Source organism: Rhipicephalus microplus, unplaced genomic scaffold, assembly GCF_043290135.1.
Source record: "Rhipicephalus microplus isolate Deutch F79 unplaced genomic scaffold, USDA_Rmic scaffold_16, whole genome shotgun sequence".
NCBI classification, from domain to species: Eukaryota; Metazoa; Arthropoda; class Arachnida; order Ixodida; family Ixodidae; genus Rhipicephalus; species Rhipicephalus microplus.
The window spans coordinates 4,669,029-4,689,431 of NW_027464589.1; the positions used below are offsets into that span (position 1 = coordinate 4,669,029).

General features: G+C 43.4%; 4 protein-coding genes across 6 annotated transcripts; 2 read left to right on the forward strand and 2 right to left on the reverse strand.

Moving 5' to 3' along the window:
- Window positions 1-2,775: 2,775 nt before the first annotated feature.
- On the forward strand, window positions 2,776-5,009 carry LOC119187700 (uncharacterized). The gene is made up of 4 exons (XM_037435779.2): window positions 2,776-3,148; window positions 3,563-3,625; window positions 3,799-3,861; window positions 4,329-5,009. Exons 1-4 carry the CDS (start codon window positions 3,067-3,069, stop codon window positions 4,994-4,996), a joined length of 876 nt encoding a protein of 291 aa, XP_037291676.1. The 5' UTR covers window positions 2,776-3,066; the 3' UTR covers window positions 4,997-5,009.
- On the reverse strand, window positions 4,994-10,957 carry LOC119159455 (putative nuclease HARBI1). Of its 2 annotated transcripts, XM_075883310.1 has the most exons (4): window positions 10,741-10,957; window positions 10,526-10,665; window positions 9,905-10,073; window positions 4,994-7,370 (listed from the first exon to the last, which is right to left on the reverse strand). In XM_075883310.1, the coding sequence occupies exons 1-4, from the start codon at window positions 10,948-10,950 to the stop codon at window positions 6,693-6,695; spliced, it is 1,197 nt and encodes a 398-aa protein (XP_075739425.1). In that variant the 5' UTR covers window positions 10,951-10,957; the 3' UTR covers window positions 4,994-6,692. The 2 variants fall into 2 exon arrangements, with proteins under 2 accessions (XP_075739425.1, XP_075739423.1); XM_075883308.1 differs by having other exon boundaries at window positions 10,526-10,957.
- Window positions 10,958-11,433: 476 nt separating this feature from the next.
- On the forward strand, window positions 11,434-17,381 carry LOC119183429 (putative nuclease HARBI1). 2 transcript variants are annotated; one of them, XM_075883312.1, is made up of 4 exons: window positions 11,434-11,650; window positions 11,726-11,865; window positions 12,318-12,486; window positions 15,005-17,381. In XM_075883312.1, exons 1-4 carry the CDS (start codon window positions 11,441-11,443, stop codon window positions 15,680-15,682), a joined length of 1,197 nt encoding a protein of 398 aa, XP_075739427.1. In that variant the 5' UTR covers window positions 11,434-11,440; the 3' UTR covers window positions 15,683-17,381. The 2 variants fall into 2 exon arrangements, with proteins under 2 accessions (XP_075739427.1, XP_075739426.1); XM_075883311.1 differs by having other exon boundaries at window positions 11,434-11,865.
- LOC119183428 (uncharacterized) lies at window positions 17,366-19,599 on the reverse strand. The gene is made up of 4 exons (XM_037433690.2): window positions 19,227-19,599; window positions 18,750-18,812; window positions 18,514-18,576; window positions 17,366-18,046 (listed from the first exon to the last, which is right to left on the reverse strand). Exons 1-4 carry the CDS (start codon window positions 19,306-19,308, stop codon window positions 17,379-17,381), a joined length of 876 nt encoding a protein of 291 aa, XP_037289587.1. The 5' UTR covers window positions 19,309-19,599; the 3' UTR covers window positions 17,366-17,378.
- Window positions 19,600-20,403: the final 804 nt, after the last annotated feature.

A 20,403-nucleotide genomic window follows, 5' to 3' on the forward strand; every position in this document is an offset into this window, starting at 1 on the left:
CTTCATCTCCTGCTTCGTCCCTACGAACAAAACCTTCGCCGACTACACGGCGGGATCCCTACGCACTCTGGCGCTAAATTCCGTCTTCTCCTGATCTCTCATCTCGGCTGCTCCGTTAAATACCTTGCGCGCGACATTCCAGACGGTTCTCGTCATTTCGTCGGCGCGATACGCAGCGAAGGCTGGGAAGAGAGCGAGACGGTTGGAATGCCCTCTGCGGCCGATGACTCAACTCGGTATGACCACGCCCCTTTCGTTCTAGAACTTTCGCGGGCTATCTCGGCCGCCGATGTGGGCGAGGAGGTTCGTCGGCGAAGCCACGCTTCCGAGGGGAGAGCGCGCGCCCCGGGGAGCCTTAAGATGTTTGTTTTCTTTTTCTTTTGACCTCGCGGCGCCACTCCGGCGTTTCGTCGCGACAATTTGGCGGCGCGCCCATTTTTAGCGCTCGTTCTGTGACACTCACCTCACCCTGAGCTACCGAGCACAAAACAAAGCTTAGCCGACAGTCATGAGAAGGCTATAGGAGATTACACAGCAAGATGAAAAGAGAAGATATTTTGCCTAATGATGTATTGCGAAAGCCACTGGGGCCATCCTTTCCTTTACCACCATCCCCACTTCTATTCGTACATTGAAGTAATGAGAAAAGCGCAACCAATACATATTTAAAAAAACGACGTTTTGAAGCCGATCCCTCACCCCTGAAGAAAAAGCCGGACCAGCTTCGAAACATCCGTTTTTTTTTACTTAAACATATTTTGGTTGGAGTTCTCATTCCTTCAGTTTCTATCCAAAACAGACAGGCTTATGTCGAATTCTCGCCTTTGATTCCTGTCGTACATTATATCCTCGCTGCTCCGACAACTTCCCTCACACCGAAACATTTAGAGAAGCAATGACAGGTGCGCAACCGTAAACAGCCCCTCTTTCTTCTTTGCCCCTATAGCTCTGGTGTGCGTGCGTGGGGGGAGGTAGAAAGAGAAGTACCGAAAGAAAAAAATGTTGCATCTTGTTTTTTTTTGTTGCAGCAGGTAGCTAACGACCTAGGCTATATTTTCCTTTTGAGGAAGCAGCATACAATACAACACAATCATGCATACCTAAAAAGACGCAAACACAGGCGCTGTCTTGCAACTGATGAGTTATTGTCGAAAGACTCAGGTTATGTAGGATAACACGTACATGTGCACTAACCACAGATCCTTCCAATGAAGACAAGTTTTTTTTGCAGTGTTTTGCTGGAAGACTTGATGAATATTGAAACATGAATGCACCTTACCTGATACGAAACTCGGGACAGGTAACAGACTTTTTAAAGAACCCGACTCTGTCAAGTCATGTTTCACAGATTTTCTGCTGACAAACATTTTATATTACAGCATTCCGCACAATGACCAAATTACAAGCGTGGGCGAATGTATATACCAGCATATTATCACCAAATTTCAGAATAGCACAGGTATTTACAGCAGCCAATTTATATGGTACTTATTGTTTTTAGTGCTATCAGCGCGCATGTGCCTATCACGGAAATCGTATGTAATGTCAAGATTCTCTTTAATATTATTATTTAGAGGCAGTAGAAATAACTTGTTTTTGTATGTTGAAAGCGAATATATATATATATATATATATATATATATATATATATATATATATATATATATATATATATATAATAGGTTGCTTGGCAATTGCAATTTTTTCACATGTGTTATTCAACGGTGCTCCTTCGACGTTTATTGTATGAGCCGGACCAAGTCGAATATCGCTCATTTTCAGTCCAAGTGCGTCTGTTTTAGAAACATTTGGCGAGTCTATGAGTCCGAGTAAGTCCGCTGGAGGAACGTTTTGATCAGTCTGAGTATGAGTTGGTATATTTGAGGAAAGTATTAGTGGATCCGGCTGACAAAAACATCGGTGAGTCTGAGTCTGAGTGAGTTTAAATAGAGAGAAATTTCGTTAGTCTCAGTCCGAGTGAGTCCAAAGCAAAATATTTATATATATGGTTTCGTTACACCAGCCGTACAGACAACAGCATAGAGGCTTTCACTTGCCGTCTTCGCGCTCGCGATGATCAAGAGTTGCAATTTGGAACATCTGTGCACCGGGCCCCAGTGCATAAACCGGGTTTTCTGCAGAACACCAAAGTCTATATGGTGATGGTCTACAAGTCCTTCAATTAGCATAAGTGGTCTCTTACAACGTGCTTTACTTTTCCAAGTGTGTCAGGCGTATAGTCTATTATGCAGCCCCATAGCATAGGTTTAATTGAAGGACTCATTGAAGAAGCGATCTAAACTAGTTTTCTTTTTGTACCAGCACCAAATATCACATCGGCACTACTGCCGCGTGCTCCACATAGCATCACTCAAAAATTTTATTCAGAAACGCAATAGCAATGGGCAAAGTGCATGGTTTAACCCAACACCCTCAAGACTGGAGGGTTTCGTTACACCGGCCGCACAGACAACAGCATAGTGGCTTTCACTTGCCGTCTTCGCGCTCTCGATGATCAAGAGTTGCAATTTGGAACATCTGTGCACCGGGCCCCAGTGCATAAACCGGGTTTTCCGCAAAAATATGTCGCTTCTTTCAATCAAAATATGCCGGAGGGAAAATTCCTGGTGATCGAATGCTTGGTAGTCTCTAGGAAATCCTGCCACTGCGTTGATATTGCTTATCGTACACTATTCTATAGAAGCAGCAGCGGGGCTTAACACTCATGAACCATGGAAAAGCGCAGCCAGAGAACAAGTACTCCCACGTGCGAACTTATGGTGTTTTTCACTGGGAGATTCAGAGCGACCGCCGAAATCCCGGAGCGAGCACTCGGATCGCACGAAGCCACCTCTGCCAGTGAAACACGAGAATGCTCCGTGAGAGGTGCCCCGGAAGTTGATTATGCATACGTCACGCAAACCGGTTCCGGAAACAGTTTCTTTTTCCGCTCTCTTCGTTTCCTTGGCAACTTTGGCCGCCACTGCAGGGCGCGCATTTCGACCACGCAGTTAAAGCTTTGTAGAACACTTTAACGCAGTCGCGAACAGCAGTTGTGTAGCAAGTATGGACGAGCACGCGGAATTGACACCGGCTGTGCGTCGGCTGTTGCTGGGCGTTTTCAGAAACAGCGGCAACGATCTGAACGGTAAGTGCGACGTACTTGACGCTGATAATAAACTCTGCACGGAATGCTAACTTTGATAGCTCCGCATGAAGACTGGTCAGATAATTGTAAAGCATGCGGGTACACGTGGTAACGGCCGCAATCGGCGCTCGCAAAAATACGGCATGTTGTGAGCAGGCTTTTTTTTTTAATCAGAGCAGTTGCTTACCCAACACCTTACAGTCCTACTATTTAGAATATCACAAGCGCCGGAATTTTCGCAGCGCTCACCAAGCTGCTGTATTACCTTTAATAAAAATGCATGGCGATCTCTGTATTCGCGCATGAATACATGCATGAAAAATTTACTAGAGAAGTAACGTTTTCTTGGTGATTCTTGACCTCTACTCTTTTGGTGTTAACCCGCAAATGTCTTTTCTTTTTCTCTATTTGAAGGTGCTACACAGTGTGACGCCACCGACGCTTTGTCACATACACAGGGCGCATTTTTAGGAAATGGTAAATTGGTCTACATGTGTCTCTGTAGAACTAGTTTTGTATACAGTCGTCTATATATGTAGAGGACAATGCCTTGACGAGCAACGTGTAAGGACTACTTGAAGAAAATTGTGTACCTGCTTAAAATTAACACATATTAACATACTACAATGCTTTTCAATTATCAAACACAGATTCTGCAGCGTCTACTGGTGCGTCACCAAGTCGGGCTTGTCAGCCAGGGACTCCTGCACGTGGTAAGCATGCATACACAAACATGCTAGTGGCATTAGGATGAAGATAGGTCCAGCAGATTGCAAACCCTCTCAAAAAAACCACGAATTACGCAAAACCATTTAATGGCTTCTTGCTCACGCTTCTCAATATTGGGTGCTTAAATAATAAAATTGAATTCAACGAATAGTCAGCTGCACGAAGAGGCCCCATATTTATTATGCAGTGTTTTCAAATTTACTCTCTAAGAAAATTATGCTGTGAATAAGTTATGTATAGTAATATTATGAATTTGCATGATTGTCTGTTCTGATATGCAAAGCGATCCCCACAGCACCCAATATTTGCTGTGCCAAAACAGTGTGACAGTACTAATGCTTTACAGTAAGTGTTCTATGGCTCAGAGAGCATATAGCTTCGTGCCCTGTATCAAAAAAGTCTATTAATGCCAGTTTATATGTATTTTATGTGTGTATAATGCATATTTCAGCTGCAGGGTGTGAGTGGACGAGTGGCGAGACGAAGCTGCTGCTGGACCTCTACGCCTCATATTTCCCTCAAGTTGGCCCTCTGAAAAAATTTCGCAACAAAAAGGCCATGTTTGAAAAAATTGCAACAGACATTAATAATAAACTGGGTGTAATGAGAACTGGTGAGCAGTGCTGCTCTCGGTACAAAACCGTACTGAAAAGAAAAAATGTGGCAGCTGGGAAAAATAATACGTCTGGCTGTTCCCCACAAGAAGTCCCCTACGAGGCCGAGCTTGAAAAAATCAAGTGGCTGGACGACAGCTTGGAACCAGAAGTGGTACGCGACGCAAGTGGAGTGGTATCAAAAAAGACATGTCCACAGTCATCCACCGAGTCTGTTCCACTTGCTGGTTCAAGCTCGTCAACGTCACACTCTCCATCCAGCTCCGTTGGGCAGGACGACACTCCTGATTCAAAAAGAAAACGCCCGAATTCAGCACGCGAGCTCCACCTGCAAACCTTCTTTGAAAAAATGAAGGAGTTAGATGAACGGCGAGCAGAGCGAAAGGCTGAAAGAGACAGCAAGAGGGAAGAGCGACGACTTGCTAAAACACAGCGACGAGAAGAAATGCACAAAGAAAAGATGAATCTTCTCCGTGAAATTTTCAACTTGAAGAAAAATGAATAAAATGTGAAAAGCATGTTTATTGTAAGCATTGTACACATGTGCACGTTGGCAGGCGCATTGATAACAGATTGACAATGTTTGTTGTTGAGGTGAAATAAGGGTTCCAGGGCCCTTTTACAAGACAAAGTTGCAATGATCATTATAATTTCACGCCGTTTTGATGGTAAGAAAAGCTGAACAAAGACTAAGAAATGCAGAACGTTTGTCCATGCAAATTTTCATCAGGCAAATGAAATGTTAATGCACAAGCAATAACCAAATTGCATGACAAAGAAGCCATTTCTCACAGCAGCAGTCACCATGCCTAAAGGACCCCTGACAAATTTTTGTTTTGACTTGAATGCTTTAATTAAGAGCATTGTGTCCGGTAGTCCCCAAACTTTGATCATAAATATTGCAATGTACTGTGTAATTAATGCAAGAATGGCTCCTTGTGACTAATTTTGGCATCACTGTAAAACTACTACTGGAATCACAAAAAATTACACAGCGAACAATCTCAGGAGTCATAAGACTATGTAGACTCGGGCTTTTGTGACGTTCAGAGCGCACTTTTTGAATTTGGGCACCATGCGTGGGAAACAATGAGTCGGGATGGGTGTTCATTACGAATATTCCTCGAAGCGACAGGTTTAACTGACAAGCATAGTGCCCCAACTGCAAGACAAACAACACAAACATTTCAAGCTCGTAATTTTGGTGACATTGTTCCATTAACACAAATGCTCCTCAGTGTAGCCTGCACTAGCTTGGACTTATGCCAATGTCACTACATGTTTCTCAGAATGTTTGTGGTGGCTGACGAGAGCTGGAGCCCAGCTATGTTTGGCCGGTTGACTTTGTCACTTTCTCGTGTCTCACCAGCACGAAGAGTGCAGTTACTATCAATATCACCAGCTATCTTCAGCTGCAGTAGCCATACCGACCAACACGCTGCGGCGTTAGCACTAGTCAGCAATAAGCATGCTGATGGCTTCGCATAGGAAACAATTACACTGATCCAGTCAGATTCCTGCAAACATCTTGGGTTGACTCACGCTATGTGGAAGCTGCTACGTGTCACAAAGCTAAGAAACAAAAAAATCAGGCTGCGCCCTAGCAAGATGAGTCACTACAACACAGTGCGGCATGCATTTTAGCTGGTTAGTACAGTGTTTCCTGTAGAAAACAGTGCTAAAGGATGGGACAAAGCAGGGACACAACCATGGCAGAGACACAACCATGGCACTGACTAACAGCCAAATGTGTCTTATTCTTCCAGTCTAGGTATATACACTCCACCACTAATCTGAAGGGTGAGAAAAAGCAAAAAAAAGACACACACAAATGTTGGCTGACTCAGGAGGAAAGAAATGCTCAATAAGACAGGAGAGGTAACTCCTTCAGAGAGAGGGAAATATAAGGGAAACTGATGCATGTTTCGCCGCCGTTGTAAATGATACGCTTCAGAAATGAGGGGCATGCATTTATCATGATTCTATTTTTTTTTTGTTTCCTTGAGATTGTGGTAAAGTATATATACGCGGATTAGAAGAATAAAACGAATTTGCTTGTTAGTCAGCGCCGTAGTTTGTGTCCTTGCTTCGTCCCGTCTTTTAGTGTTATTTTCTGCTAGAAATCTCTACAACACGAAACAAAATTTACAACACCTTAACGTTTCTTGTTTTGTGTACACGTAGGCAGTCCTAACTTTAAATCAAATGCGCATCGCTTGCATTAAGCGCTCACGCTTCTCCTCGCCTTGGCGACGCAGTGCATCTTCAGTTGATGCAAGCGGGCCATTGTTGGGGGGAACATCATCCGGTTGTGCCTCCCATTCCCACGGTGCATGTTCATCATCGATGTACGGCGGCACATCCACATCACCACAATTAATGCACATATTGTGCAAAACACAACAAGCTATAATGAACTTGTTCATTTTGTCTACAAACAGAAAGTCCAGGTGCAGCAGCTGGCGGAACCTGGCCTTGAGGTCTCCAAAGGCATTCTCAATCTTCACTCTCGTTGCCGAAAAGTGATAATTGAAGGCGCGCTGCCTCGCGTCAAGGTGACCATAATTCCTGAATGGGGTTATGAGGTAATCTCGAAGCGGGTAGGCAGCGTCCCCGAGAACGTGGTACTTCCCGGAACAGCACACATGCGGCAACTTTGAAGAAAGCCTCGATGTCCTGAAGATTCTCGAATCGTGAATCTTGCTGGGGTGTCCAGTAGTCACATCGAGAAACTTCTTTTTGTGATCACACAGAGCTTGCAGTGTCAGTGACGGATAACTGTGCCTGTTCACATAGGTTGAACGCACTTTTTTTGCAGGGCAGCGGATGCTTATGTAGGATCCGTCAATGCAACCGATCGTGTTGGGCACTCCTGACACCTGTGACAGTGAGAGAAAAAGAACACACCTGTAGTGAACTTCTTGAAGTAAATAATCTTAACACTTGATGCAGTAGTTTTGTTGGTATTAGCGGAGTTAACTTTAGGTGACACAAGTCTTTTACATGCCAGAACTATGGAATCATTGTACGGAACACCACAGCAAAAGGCATTAGAAATTTTAAGTGCCAGGGGTCCCTTTCAGGGTGTCTACCAATTTCATATTTCTAAATTCCTTGAATTTCCCAGGTTTTCCATCATGATTCAAAGCAAATTCCATGACTGCCACGTTTGCATGGAAAACACTGTACACTGCAAACAAACCCGAGTAGAAAAAAAAAACCGGGCGCTCTATAAAGGTAAACATAATTACCAGACGCACTCAAAATGTTCTCAGGGCATGCGACAATTGTGAAAAAACATGTAAATCTGGCCAAAATAAAACCCCTGAGCTAGGCAGTGAGCAAGTCAGCTGTTTGATGTTCCGAAGAACCAGGAAGAAAACACACAAGTTAAGAGTAACCGCAGATGAAGTTTGAAGGTGTCTGCGATCGTTTGACATCGCAGTCAAAGCTGCTGAGAAACTTAGAAGTGGTGCCATTTGGTGGCATTCGTGTAAAATGAAAACACAGGAGCCTGGCCGGTTCTGCCACTGGAGTAAAATCTATTTTACTATAATGGCTGTAGCCCACGCCGGTTAGGATGTGGATTGGATTTAATTAGATCGACCTGAACTACTGTATTTACTGACTCACCTATTTATATGTAGATTAGATTAGAACTGATTCGACCTAGATTGATGTATTTACTATTGATTTGCGCCGCCGCCTAATTTGCACACCTCTAAAGTATACTTTTCAACAAAAAAAGTAAATAACTACTACTCGCATATTCTATGTATCTTGCCTTGACAACGAGTAACGACAACGTTGCAAGAACATAGCCATACTGCAAAATGTTTTTTTTTTTTACGACAAGCACATGCATTTATCTGGGCTGTCATACTTGAAGTGAAATGAAAGCTGGGGTCAACGTTTAAAGTGCTGACATTTGAATATGTGGTGGTGAGAATGAATTTGTCAAGGTGGAACAGTTTCCTTGATTCTATAGATGAATCATGAATGTCCGCATGTTACCTTGATTTACGTACTCTGCTGTAGACGTGACACTGAAAAATAATTGCAGATTTATTTACACAATCTCACAAAACTGAAATGAAAAATTTAGCTGAAGTTACCCAAGTTCTACCCTTGAAACACGAGCTACCAGCATAAGTGTGTAGCTGAAGACGTTTGGTGTTGCACCACCAATAATAATAATAATAATAATAATAATAATAATAATAATAATAATAATAATAATAATAATAATAATAATAATAATAATAATAATAATAATAATAATATTATTATTATTATTATTATTATTATTATTATTATTATTATTATTATTATTATTATTATTATTATTATTATTATTAAAAGACATGAGTAGCCCAGCAAGCTTCAGCTGATAGCAGTTCTAGCCTAGAAAAACCAGACGGCCTTCAAGCCGGGCCGAAATCGTGGCATAGACAAAACATGCATAAATCTACAGACGTGAGTCAGATATGCCGTGTGATATGTAGAAGCAACAGGCACCAAAAGAGTGGATATACCAACATGGATGTTAAAGAATGCTTTAGCCAATGTGAAGGACAAGTTGCCGAGCAGAAATTTCCTTAGTCTAGTTTATGCCATAGGCTGACATAATTGTGACCAGTACATCGGTGAAACTGGTAAAAGTTAAACAACACAAATATGATACCACAAAACGAGGCGTGGCCTCGACTGCCCTCCCTGAACACACGGAATCACAGACCACCAAATAGACTTGTAAAACTCTCGAATCCAGATACAGACAACTGTACATACGCTGCACAGGAGTGATGGGAGGCTTCTGACAATGTACTCTCTCTGCTTACGTCACGTATTTAGGCGTACTGAAGTACACTGTGCCTTTTTCATGACTTTTAAACAAGGCTCTCTCCCATATGAGGTACTGAAATGTCAGTAAACTTTGTGTTCTATGGGTCCCTTTCGCGTTTACACTCAGAAGCAAGAGTTATGCACTGTCCTTTTTTTTTTTTCACACACCTTCCAGCAGCCCACTGTAGTTGCAGCTGAGAGACTTTTTAAGCTTTGATGAATGGCGATGCTTATTTTTGTGACGGTCCCACAGAACTGCTGTCAGTTTTCATGACCTGGCCTGGTTTTTTTGAAATTCCCTGACTTTTCCACGTTGGCAGACACCCTGCTTTTATGTGCACTGTAAATGAACAATACATGTTTCTCTAGCATTTCTCATTTGATAGTGAGACTGCTTGACAATAACCCCATCTTTCAAGCGCAACTTAGTACCACATCCCCTGTGCCCCAACGGCAGCTTAACCTGCTACAATCAATGTATTATGTGACTATTCTCTAAAGTAAGCTTCAATTAGACAACTCATTTGTTGTGTTTGCCATGGAACAGTGAAATACCTAAAATTCTTACTTGTTCGAAGTCCGCTGACAGCTGATCAAGATCTCCTGGAAATGATATTACCTCTTCGGCTATATCAAGGAAATATTCGAGCGTGCGCTCCACGACTCTAAATGCTGTCGCAGTTGCCATGCCAAAGCGTCCAGCAACGTCCCTCAGGCACGCCTTGTTTGCAGCAAACCTGACACAGCAAACACACATTATGGAAGAAAGTGATCAAGTAAAGCCTGCTTTGTGAAATAAAGGCATGAAATATTTGCATCAAAATTAGCAGCCGTAAGAAAAGTAGAAGCTCTTAACACTGTTCTCTCTGGCTGTGCAGTTGCAAGCGGTCATATTTCATTGGTTTCCATTGCATCACACTTAGCAACTTTCAAGGACAAAAAGCACAAGCGGCGTAGCCACGGGAAGGCTACTAGGGAGATTTAACGCCGCCGAAATTGTTAAATTTCACATGTGTATATTCTCTACACACGCGCACATAAACACACGAACAAAAATTTATAATGGTTGGACTCCCCGTCAAAATTCTGCGCACGCAACGAAAAAACGTACTTCTACGCCGAAGCACTTGAAAGCATTAAGATTATACACACTGGTAGGCATGACTTTTAAAACAGCGTGCAGACTTACCACAGAAAGACCAGAATGTGCTCTTCCGCGGTTTTCGAGGGGGACCCACCACGATCACTGCATGGGTAGTGACGCGAGCCTTCAAAACCACGGATCAACGTTTCCGCGACACGCCTCGACACCCTGAAGTCTTGACGGAACTGCAGAGAAGGAAATGATAAAAAGATGAAATTAGGTTCATGTAGTATTATGAAAAGAGGGAGCTCCGCGCTTACCTGCTCGTCTGTGTACAGCCGCGCAACGTTCTCGATGAACCCCAAAATTTTGGGACGTTCGCGGTGGGACTCCGAAAAAGTTTCCCGAAAGAAGGCTTCGCATAGCGCTTGTCTTTCCTCGAAGTCTTCGTCGTCTGAGCTGGACGAGCTGCTGCTTGAAGTGCTTTCGTCGCTAGACAGAAGTTCCGCCAAGGCAGCGAACGCAGCCATTTTGCAAAACTCATGCTGTTTTTCACTGGTAGATTCGGAGCAGGTTTTTTTGCTCCGTGGCGACGAAACCGCATTTCACTGGTAGATTCAGAGTGGATCCGCGCTTTTCACTGGTAGTTTCAGAGCAGCTCGCTCCGAGGCGGATTGCTCGCACTGCTCCGCCGACAAGTCGCAGATTCGGGCGGAAACACGACGAGCAGCATACGTCACTTCCGTCGTTGTACGTTGCTGAGTTCCGTCGTTGTACGTTGCTGAAACTCAGCAACGTACAACGACGGAAGTGACGTATGCTGCTCGTCGTGTTTCCGCCCGAATCTGCGACTTGTCGGCGGAGCAGTGCGAGCAATCCGCCTCGGAGCGAGCTGCTCTGAAACTACCAGTGAAAAGCGCGGATCCACTCTGAATCTACCAGTGAAATGCGGTTTCGTCGCCACGGAGCAAAAAAACCTGCTCCGAATCTACCAGTGAAAAACAGCATGAGTTTTGCAAAATGGCTGCGTTCGCTGCCTTGGCGGAACTTCTGTCTAGCGACGAAAGCACTTCAAGCAGCAGCTCGTCCAGCTCAGACGACGAAGACTTCGAGGAAAGACAAGCGCTATGCGAAGCCTTCTTTCGGGAAACTTTTTCGGAGTCCCACCGCGAACGTCCCAAAATTTTGGGGTTCATCGAGAACGTTGCGCGGCTGTACACAGACGAGCAGGTAAGCGCGGAGCTCCCTCTTTTCATAATACTACATGAACCTAATTTCATCTTTTTATCATTTCCTTCTCTGCAGTTCCGTCAAGACTTCAGGGTGTCGAGGCGTGTCGCGGAAACGTTGATCCGTGGTTTTGAAGGCTCGCGTCACTACCCATGCAGTGATCGTGGTGGGTCCCCCTCGAAAACCGCGGAAGAGCACATTCTGGTCTTTCTGTGGTAAGTCTGCACGCTGTTTTAAAAGTCATGCCTACCAGTGTGTATAATCTTAATGCTTTCAAGTGCTTCGGCGTAGAAGTACGTTTTTTCGTTGCGTGCGCAGAATTTTGACGGGGAGTCCAACCATTATAAATTTTTGTTCGTGTGTTTATGTGCGCGTGTGTAGAGAATATACACATGTGAAATTTAACAATTTCGGCGGCGTTAAATCTCCCTAGTAGCCTTCCCGTGGCTACGCCGCTTGTGCTTTTTGTCCTTGAAAGTTGCTAAGTGTGATGCAATGGAAACCAATGAAATATGACCGCTTGCAACTGCACAGCCAGAGAGAACAGTGTTAAGAGCTTCTACTTTTCTTACGGCTGCTAATTTTGATGCAAATATTTCATGCCTTTATTTCACAAAGCAGGCTTTACTTGATCACTTTCTTCCATAATGTGTGTTTGCTGTGTCAGGTTTGCTGCAAACAAGGCGTGCCTGAGGGACGTTGCTGGACGCTTTGGCATGGCAACTGCGACAGCATTTAGAGTCGTGGAGCGCACGCTCGAATATTTCCTTGATATAGCCGAAGAGGTAATATCATTTCCAGGAGATCTTGATCAGCTGTCAGCGGACTTCGAACAAGTAAGAATTTTAGGTATTTCACTGTTCCATGGCAAACACAACAAATGAGTTGTCTAATTGAAGCTTACTTTAGAGAATAGTCACATAATACATTGATTGTAGCAGGTTAAGCTGCCGTTGGGGCACAGGGGATGTGGTACTAAGTTGCGCTTGAAAGATGGGGTTATTGTCAAGCAGTCTCACTATCAAATGAGAAATGCTAGAGAAACATGTATTGTTCATTTACAGTGCACATAAAAGCAGGGTGTCTGCCAACGTGGAAAAGTCAGGGAATTTCAAAAAAACCAGGCCAGGTCATGAAAACTGACAGCAGTTCTGTGGGACCGTCACAAAAATAAGCATCGCCATTCATCAAAGCTTAAAAAGTCTCTCAGCTGCAACTACAGTGGGCTGCTGGAAGGTGTGTGAAAAAAAAAAAGGACAGTGCATAACTCTTGCTTCTGAGTGTAAACGCGAAAGGGACCCATAGAACACAAAGTTTACTGACATTTCAGTACCTCATATGGGAGAGAGCCTTGTTTAAAAGTCATGAAAAAGGCACAGTGTACTTCAGTACGCCTAAATACGTGACGTAAGCAGAGAGAGTACATTGTCAGAAGCCTCCCATCACTCCTGTGCAGCGTATGTACAGTTGTCTGTATCTGGATTCGAGAGTTTTACAAGTCTATTTGGTGGTCTGTGATTCCGTGTGTTCAGGGAGGGCAGTCGAGGCCACGCCTCGTTTTGTGGTATCATATTTGTGTTGTTTAACTTTTACCAGTTTCACCGATGTACTGGTCACAATTATGTCAGCCTATGGCATAAACTAGACTAAGGAAATTTCTGCTCGGCAACTTGTCCTTCACATTGGCTAAAGCATTCTTTAACATCCATGTTGGTATATCCACTCTTTTGGTGCCTGTTGCTTCTACATATCACACGGCATATCTGACTCACGTCTGTAGATTTATGCATGTTTTGTCTATGCCACGATTTCGGCCCGGCTTGAAGGCCGTCTGGTTTTTCTAGGCTAGAACTGCTATCAGCTGAAGCTTGCTGGGCTACTCATGTCTTTTAATAATAATAATAATAATAATAATAATAATAATAATAATAATAATAATAATAATAATAATAATAATAATAATAATAATAATAATAATATTATTATTATTATTATTATTATTATTATTATTATTATTATTATTATTATTATTATTATTATTATTATTGGTGGTGCAACACCAAACGTCTTCAGCTACACACTTATGCTGGTAGCTCGTGTTTCAAGGGTAGAACTTGGGTAACTTCAGCTAAATTTTTCATTTCAGTTTTGTGAGATTGTGTAAATAAATCTGCAATTATTTTTCAGTGTCACGTCTACAGCAGAGTACGTAAATCAAGGTAACATGCGGACATTCATGATTCATCTATAGAATCAAGGAAACTGTTCCACCTTGACAAATTCATTCTCACCACCACATATTCAAATGTCAGCACTTTAAACGTTGACCCCAGCTTTCATTTCACTTCAAGTATGACAGCCCAGATAAATGCATGTGCTTGTCGTAAAAAAAAAAAACATTTTGCAGTATGGCTATGTTCTTGCAACGTTGTCGTTACTCGTTGTCAAGGCAAGATACATAGAATATGCGAGTAGTAGTTATTTACTTTTTTTGTTGAAAAGTATACTTTAGAGGTGTGCAAATTAGGCGGCGGCGCAAATCAATAGTAAATACATCAATCTAGGTCGAATCAGTTCTAATCTAATCTACATATAAATAGGTGAGTCAGTAAATACAGTAGTTCAGGTCGATCTAATTAAATCCAATCCACATCCTAACCGGCGTGGGCTACAGCCATTATAGTAAAATAGATTTTACTCCAGTGGCAGAACCGGCCAGGCTCCTGTGTTTTCATTTTACACGAATGCCACCAAATGGCACCACTTCTAAGTTTCTCAGCAGCTTTGACTGCGATGTCAAACGATCGCAGACACCTTCAAACTTCATCTGCGGTTACTCTTAACTTGTGTGTTTTCTTCCTGGTTCTTCGGAACATCAAACAGCTGACTTGCTCACTGCCTAGCTCAGGGGTTTTATTTTGGCCAGATTTACATGTTTTTTCACAATTGTCGCATGCCCTGAGAACATTTTGAGTGCGTCTGGTAATTATGTTTACCTTTATAGAGCGCCCGGTTTTTTTTTTCTACTCGGGTTTGTTTGCAGTGTACAGTGTTTTCCATGCAAACGTGGCAGTCATGCAATTTGCTTTGAATCATGATGGAAAACCTGGGAAATTCAAGGAATTTAGAAATATGAAATTGGTAGACACCCTGAAAGGGACCCCTGGCACTTAAAATTTCTAATGCCTTTTGCTGTGGTGTTCCGTACAATGATTCCATAGTTCTGGCATGTAAAAGACTTGTGTCACCTAAAGTTAACTCCGCTAAGACCAACAAAACTACTGCATCAAGTGTTAAGATTATTTACTTCAAGAAGTTCACTACAGGTGTGTTCTTTTTCTCTCACTGTCACAGGTGTCAGGAGTGCCCAACACGATCGGTTGCATTGACGGATCCTACATAAGCATCCGCTGCCCTGCAAAAAAAGTGCGTTCAACCTATGTGAACAGGCACAGTTATCCGTCACTGACACTGCAAGCTCTGTGTGATCACAAAAAGAAGTTTCTCGATGTGACTACTGGACACCCCAGCAAGATTCACGATTCGAGAATCTTCAGGACATCGAGGCTTTCTTCAAAGTTGCCGCATGTGTGCTGTTCCGGGAAGTACCACGTTCTCGGGGACGCTGCCTACCCGCTTCGAGATTACCTCATAACCCCATTCAGGAATTATGGTCACCTTGACGCGAGGCAGCGCGCCTTCAATTATCACTTTTCGGCAACGAGAGTGAAGATTGAGAATGCCTTTGGAGACCTCAAGGCCAGGTTCCGCCAGCTGCTGCACCTGGACTTTCTGTTTGTAGACAAAATGAACAAGTTCATTATAGCTTGTTGTGTTTTGCACAATATGTGCATTAATTGTGGTGATGTGGATGTGCCGCCGTACATCGATGATGAACATGCACCGTGGGAATGGGAGGCACAACCGGATGATGTTCCCCCCAACAATGGCCCGCTTGCATCAACTGAAGATGCACTGCGTCGCCAAGGCGAGGAGAAGCGTGAGCGCTTAATGCAAGCGATGCGCATTTGATTTAAAGTTAGGACTGCCTACGTGTACACAAAACAAGAAACGTTAAGGTGTTGTAAATTTTGTTTCGTGTTGTAGAGATTTCTAGCAGAAAATAACACTAAAAGACGGGACGAAGCAAGGACACAAACTACGGCGCTGACTAACAAGCAAATTCGTTTTATTCTTCTAATCCGCGTATATATACTTTACCACAATCTCAAGGAAACAAAAAAAAAATAGAATCATGATAAATGCATGCCCCTCATTTCTGAAGCGTATCATTTACAACGGCGGCGAAACATGCATCAGTTTCCCTTATATTTCCCTCTCTCTGAAGGAGTTACCTCTCCTGTCTTATTGAGCATTTCTTTCCTCCTGAGTCAGCCAACATTTGTGTGTGTCTTTTTTTTGCTTTTTCTCACCCTTCAGATTAGTGGTGGAGTGTATATACCTAGACTGGAAGAATAAGACACATTTGGCTGTTAGTCAGTGCCATGGTTGTGTCTCTGCCATGGTTGTGTCCCTGCTTTGTCCCATCCTTTAGCACTGTTTTCTACAGGAAACACTGTACTAACCAGCTAAAATGCATGCCGCACTGTGTTGTAGTGACTCATCTTGCTAGGGCGCAGCCTGATTTTTTTGTTTCTTAGCTTTGTGACACGTAGCAGCTTCCACATAGCGTGAGTCAACCCAAGATGTTTGCAGGAATCTGACTGGATCAGTGTAATTGTTTCCTATGCGAAGCCATCAGCATGCTTATTGCTGACTAGTGCTAACGCCGCAGCGTGTTGGTCGGTATGGCTACTGCAGCTGAAGATAGCTGGTGATATTGATAGTAACTGCACTCTTCGTGCTGGTGAGACACGAGAAAGTGACAAAGTCAACCGGCCAAACATAGCTGGGCTCCAGCTCTCGTCAGCCACCACAAACATTCTGAGAAACATGTAGTGACATTGGCATAAGTCCAAGCTAGTGCAGGCTACACTGAGGAGCATTTGTGTTAATGGAACAATGTCACCAAAATTACGAGCTTGAAATGTTTGTGTTGTTTGTCTTGCAGTTGGGGCACTATGCTTGTCAGTTAAACCTGTCGCTTCGAGGAATATTCGTAATGAACACCCATCCCGACTCATTGTTTCCCACGCATGGTGCCCAAATTCAAAAAGTGCGCTCTGAACGTCACAAAAGCCCGAGTCTACATAGTCTTATGACTCCTGAGATTGTTCGCTGTGTAATTTTTTGTGATTCCAGTAGTAGTTTTACAGTGATGCCAAAATTAGTCACAAGGAGCCATTCTTGCATTAATTACACAGTACATTGCAATATTTATGATCAAAGTTTGGGGACTACCGGACACAATGCTCTTAATTAAAGCATTCAAGTCAAAACAAAAATTTGTCAGGGGTCCTTTAGGCATGGTGACTGCTGCTGTGAGAAATGGCTTCTTTGTCATGCAATTTGGTTATTGCTTGTGCATTAACATTTCATTTGCCTGATGAAAATTTGCATGGACAAACGTTCTGCATTTCTTAGTCTTTGTTCAGCTTTTCTTACCATCAAAACGGCGTGAAATTATAATGATCATTGCAACTTTGTCTTGTAAAAGGGCCCTGGAACCCTTATTTCACCTCAACAACAAACATTGTCAATCTGTTATCAATGCGCCTGCCAACGTGCACATGTGTACAATGCTTACAATAAACATGCTTTTCACATTTTATTCATTTTTCTTCAAGTTGAAAATTTCACGGAGAAGATTCATCTTTTCTTTGTGCATTTCTTCTCGTCGCTGTGTTTTAGCAAGTCGTCGCTCTTCCCTCTTGCTGTCTCTTTCAGCCTTTCGCTCTGCTCGCCGTTCATCTAACTCCTTCATTTTTTCAAAGAAGGTTTGCAGGTGGAGCTCGCGTGCTGAATTCGGGCGTTTTCTTTTTGAATCAGGAGTGTCGTCCTGCCCAACGGAGCTGGATGGAGAGTGTGACGTTGACGAGCTTGAACCAGCAAGTGGAACAGACTCGGTGGATGACTGTGGACATGTCTTTTTTGATACCACTCCACTTGCGTCGCGTACCACTTCTGGTTCCAAGCTGTCGTCCAGCCACTTGATTTTTTCAAGCTCGGCCTCGTAGGGGACTTCTTGTGGGGAACAGCCAGACGTATTATTTTTCCCAGCTGCCACATTTTTTCTTTTCAGTACGGTTTTGTACCGAGAGCAGCACTGCTCACCAGTTCTCATTACACCCAGTTTATTATTAATGTCTGTTGCAATTTTTTCAAACATGGCCTTTTTGTTGCGAAATTTTTTCAGAGGGCCAACTTGAGGGAAATATGAGGCGTAGAGGTCCAGCAGCAGCTTCGTCTCGCCACTCGTCCACTCACACCCTGCAGCTGAAATATGCATTATACACACATAAAATACATATAAACTGGCATTAATAGACTTTTTTGATACAGGGCACGAAGCTATATGCTCTCTGAGCCATAGAACACTTACTGTAAAGCATTAGTACTGTCACACTGTTTTGGCACAGCAAATATTGGGTGCTGTGGGGATCGCTTTGCATATCAGAACAGACAATCATGCAAATTCATAATATTACTATACATAACTTATTCACAGCATAATTTTCTTAGAGAGTAAATTTGAAAACACTGCATAATAAATATGGGGCCTCTTCGTGCAGCTGACTATTCGTTGAATTCAATTTTATTATTTAAGCACCCAATATTGAGAAGCGTGAGCAAGAAGCCATTAAATGGTTTTGCGTAATTCGTGGTTTTTTTGAGAGGGTTTGCAATCTGCTGGACCTATCTTCATCCTAATGCCACTAGCATGTTTGTGTATGCATGCTTACCACGTGCAGGAGTCCCTGGCTGACAAGCCCGACTTGGTGACGCACCAGTAGACGCTGCAGAATCTGTGTTTGATAATTGAAAAGCATTGTAGTATGTTAATATGTGTTAATTTTAAGCAGGTACACAATTTTCTTCAAGTAGTCCTTACACGTTGCTCGTCAAGGCATTGTCCTCTACATATATAGACGACTGTATACAAAACTAGTTCTACAGAGACACATGTAGACCAATTTACCATTTCCTAAAAATGCGCCCTGTGTATGTGACAAAGCGTCGGTGGCGTCACACTGTGTAGCACCTTCAAATAGAGAAAAAGAAAAGACATTTGCGGGTTAACACCAAAAGAGTAGAGGTCAAGAATCACCAAGAAAACGTTACTTCTCTAGTAAATTTTTCATGCATGTATTCATGCGCGAATACAGAGATCGCCATGCATTTTTATTAAAGGTAATACAGCAGCTTGGTGAGCGCTGCGAAAATTCCGGCGCTTGTGATATTCTAAATAGTAGGACTGTAAGGTGTTGGGTAAGCAACTGCTCTGATTAAAAAAAAAAGCCTGCTCACAACATGCCGTATTTTTGCGAGCGCCGATTGCGGCCGTTACCACGTGTACCCGCATGCTTTACAATTATCTGACCAGTCTTCATGCGGAGCTATCAAAGTTAGCATTCCGTGCAGAGTTTATTATCAGCGTCAAGTACGTCGCACTTACCGTTCAGATCGTTGCCGCTGTTTCTGAAAACGCCCAGCAACAGCCGACGCACAGCCGGTGTCAATTCCGCGTGCTCGTCCATACTTGCTACACAACTGCTGTTCGCGACTGCGTTAAAGTGTTCTACAAAGCTTTAACTGCGTGGTCGAAATGCGCGCCCTGCAGTGGCGGCCAAAGTTGCCAAGGAAACGAAGAGAGCGGAAAAAGAAACTGTTTCCGGAACCGGTTTGCGTGACGTATGCATAATCAACTTCCGGGGCACCTCTCACGGAGCATTCTCGTGTTTCACTGGCAGAGGTGGCTTCGTGCGATCCGAGTGCTCGCTCCGGGATTTCGGCGGTCGCTCTGAATCTCCCAGTGAAAAACACCATCAGCAACGTACAACGACGGAAGTGACGTATGCTGCTCGTCGTGTTTCCGCCCGAATCTGCGACTTGTCGGCGGAGCAGTGCGAGCAATCCGCCTCGGAGCGAGCTGCTCTGAAACTACCAGTGAAAAGCGCGGATCCACTCTGAATCTACCAGTGAAATGCGGTTTCGTCGCCACGGAGCAAAAAAACCTGCTCCGAATCTACCAGTGAAAAACAGCATATAGTTTAAAAAACATTGGAGTGATATCTTTTTTTTTTTTGGAGCATCATTTCCAGAACTCATGCGCGGCGAATAAATATTTGTAGTACTTTAACCCAAGTATATGTGACTTACAACCTCCTCGTACTTCAGCTATATAATGAAAATATTCTAGAATTCCAAGACTTTCAAAGAAAAGAAGCAGGGCATACACTGCACGCCTTTTTGTAGAAGATGCACGTTACGTACGTCATTGCGACCAATTCCCTCTCGGAGTGAAACTGTGCGTGCTTATGTGCGTGTGTCTGTAGAAGATGTTAAGATCGGCCTCCCTGGCTGGGCGCCGCTTGGACGCGGGGGACGATTGCAGCTAAGCCTACCCTGATTTGTTCTGGATCAACGCTCTCGAGGTGCGCCAAAAGCAGCGACAACACGAAAGTCATACTTCGAATTCTTTAGGGCTGTTGGCTCCCCTCGTCAAAAACTCTTTGGACGCGCCTAGGAAGAGCTGTTTGAAATCGAGGCTGCTTGTTTTTTTCGACGTGCCAAGAGATGCGCTGAACGATTAGCCGATAGCTTGGGATCCCTCGTCAGGTATGTTTCCCACA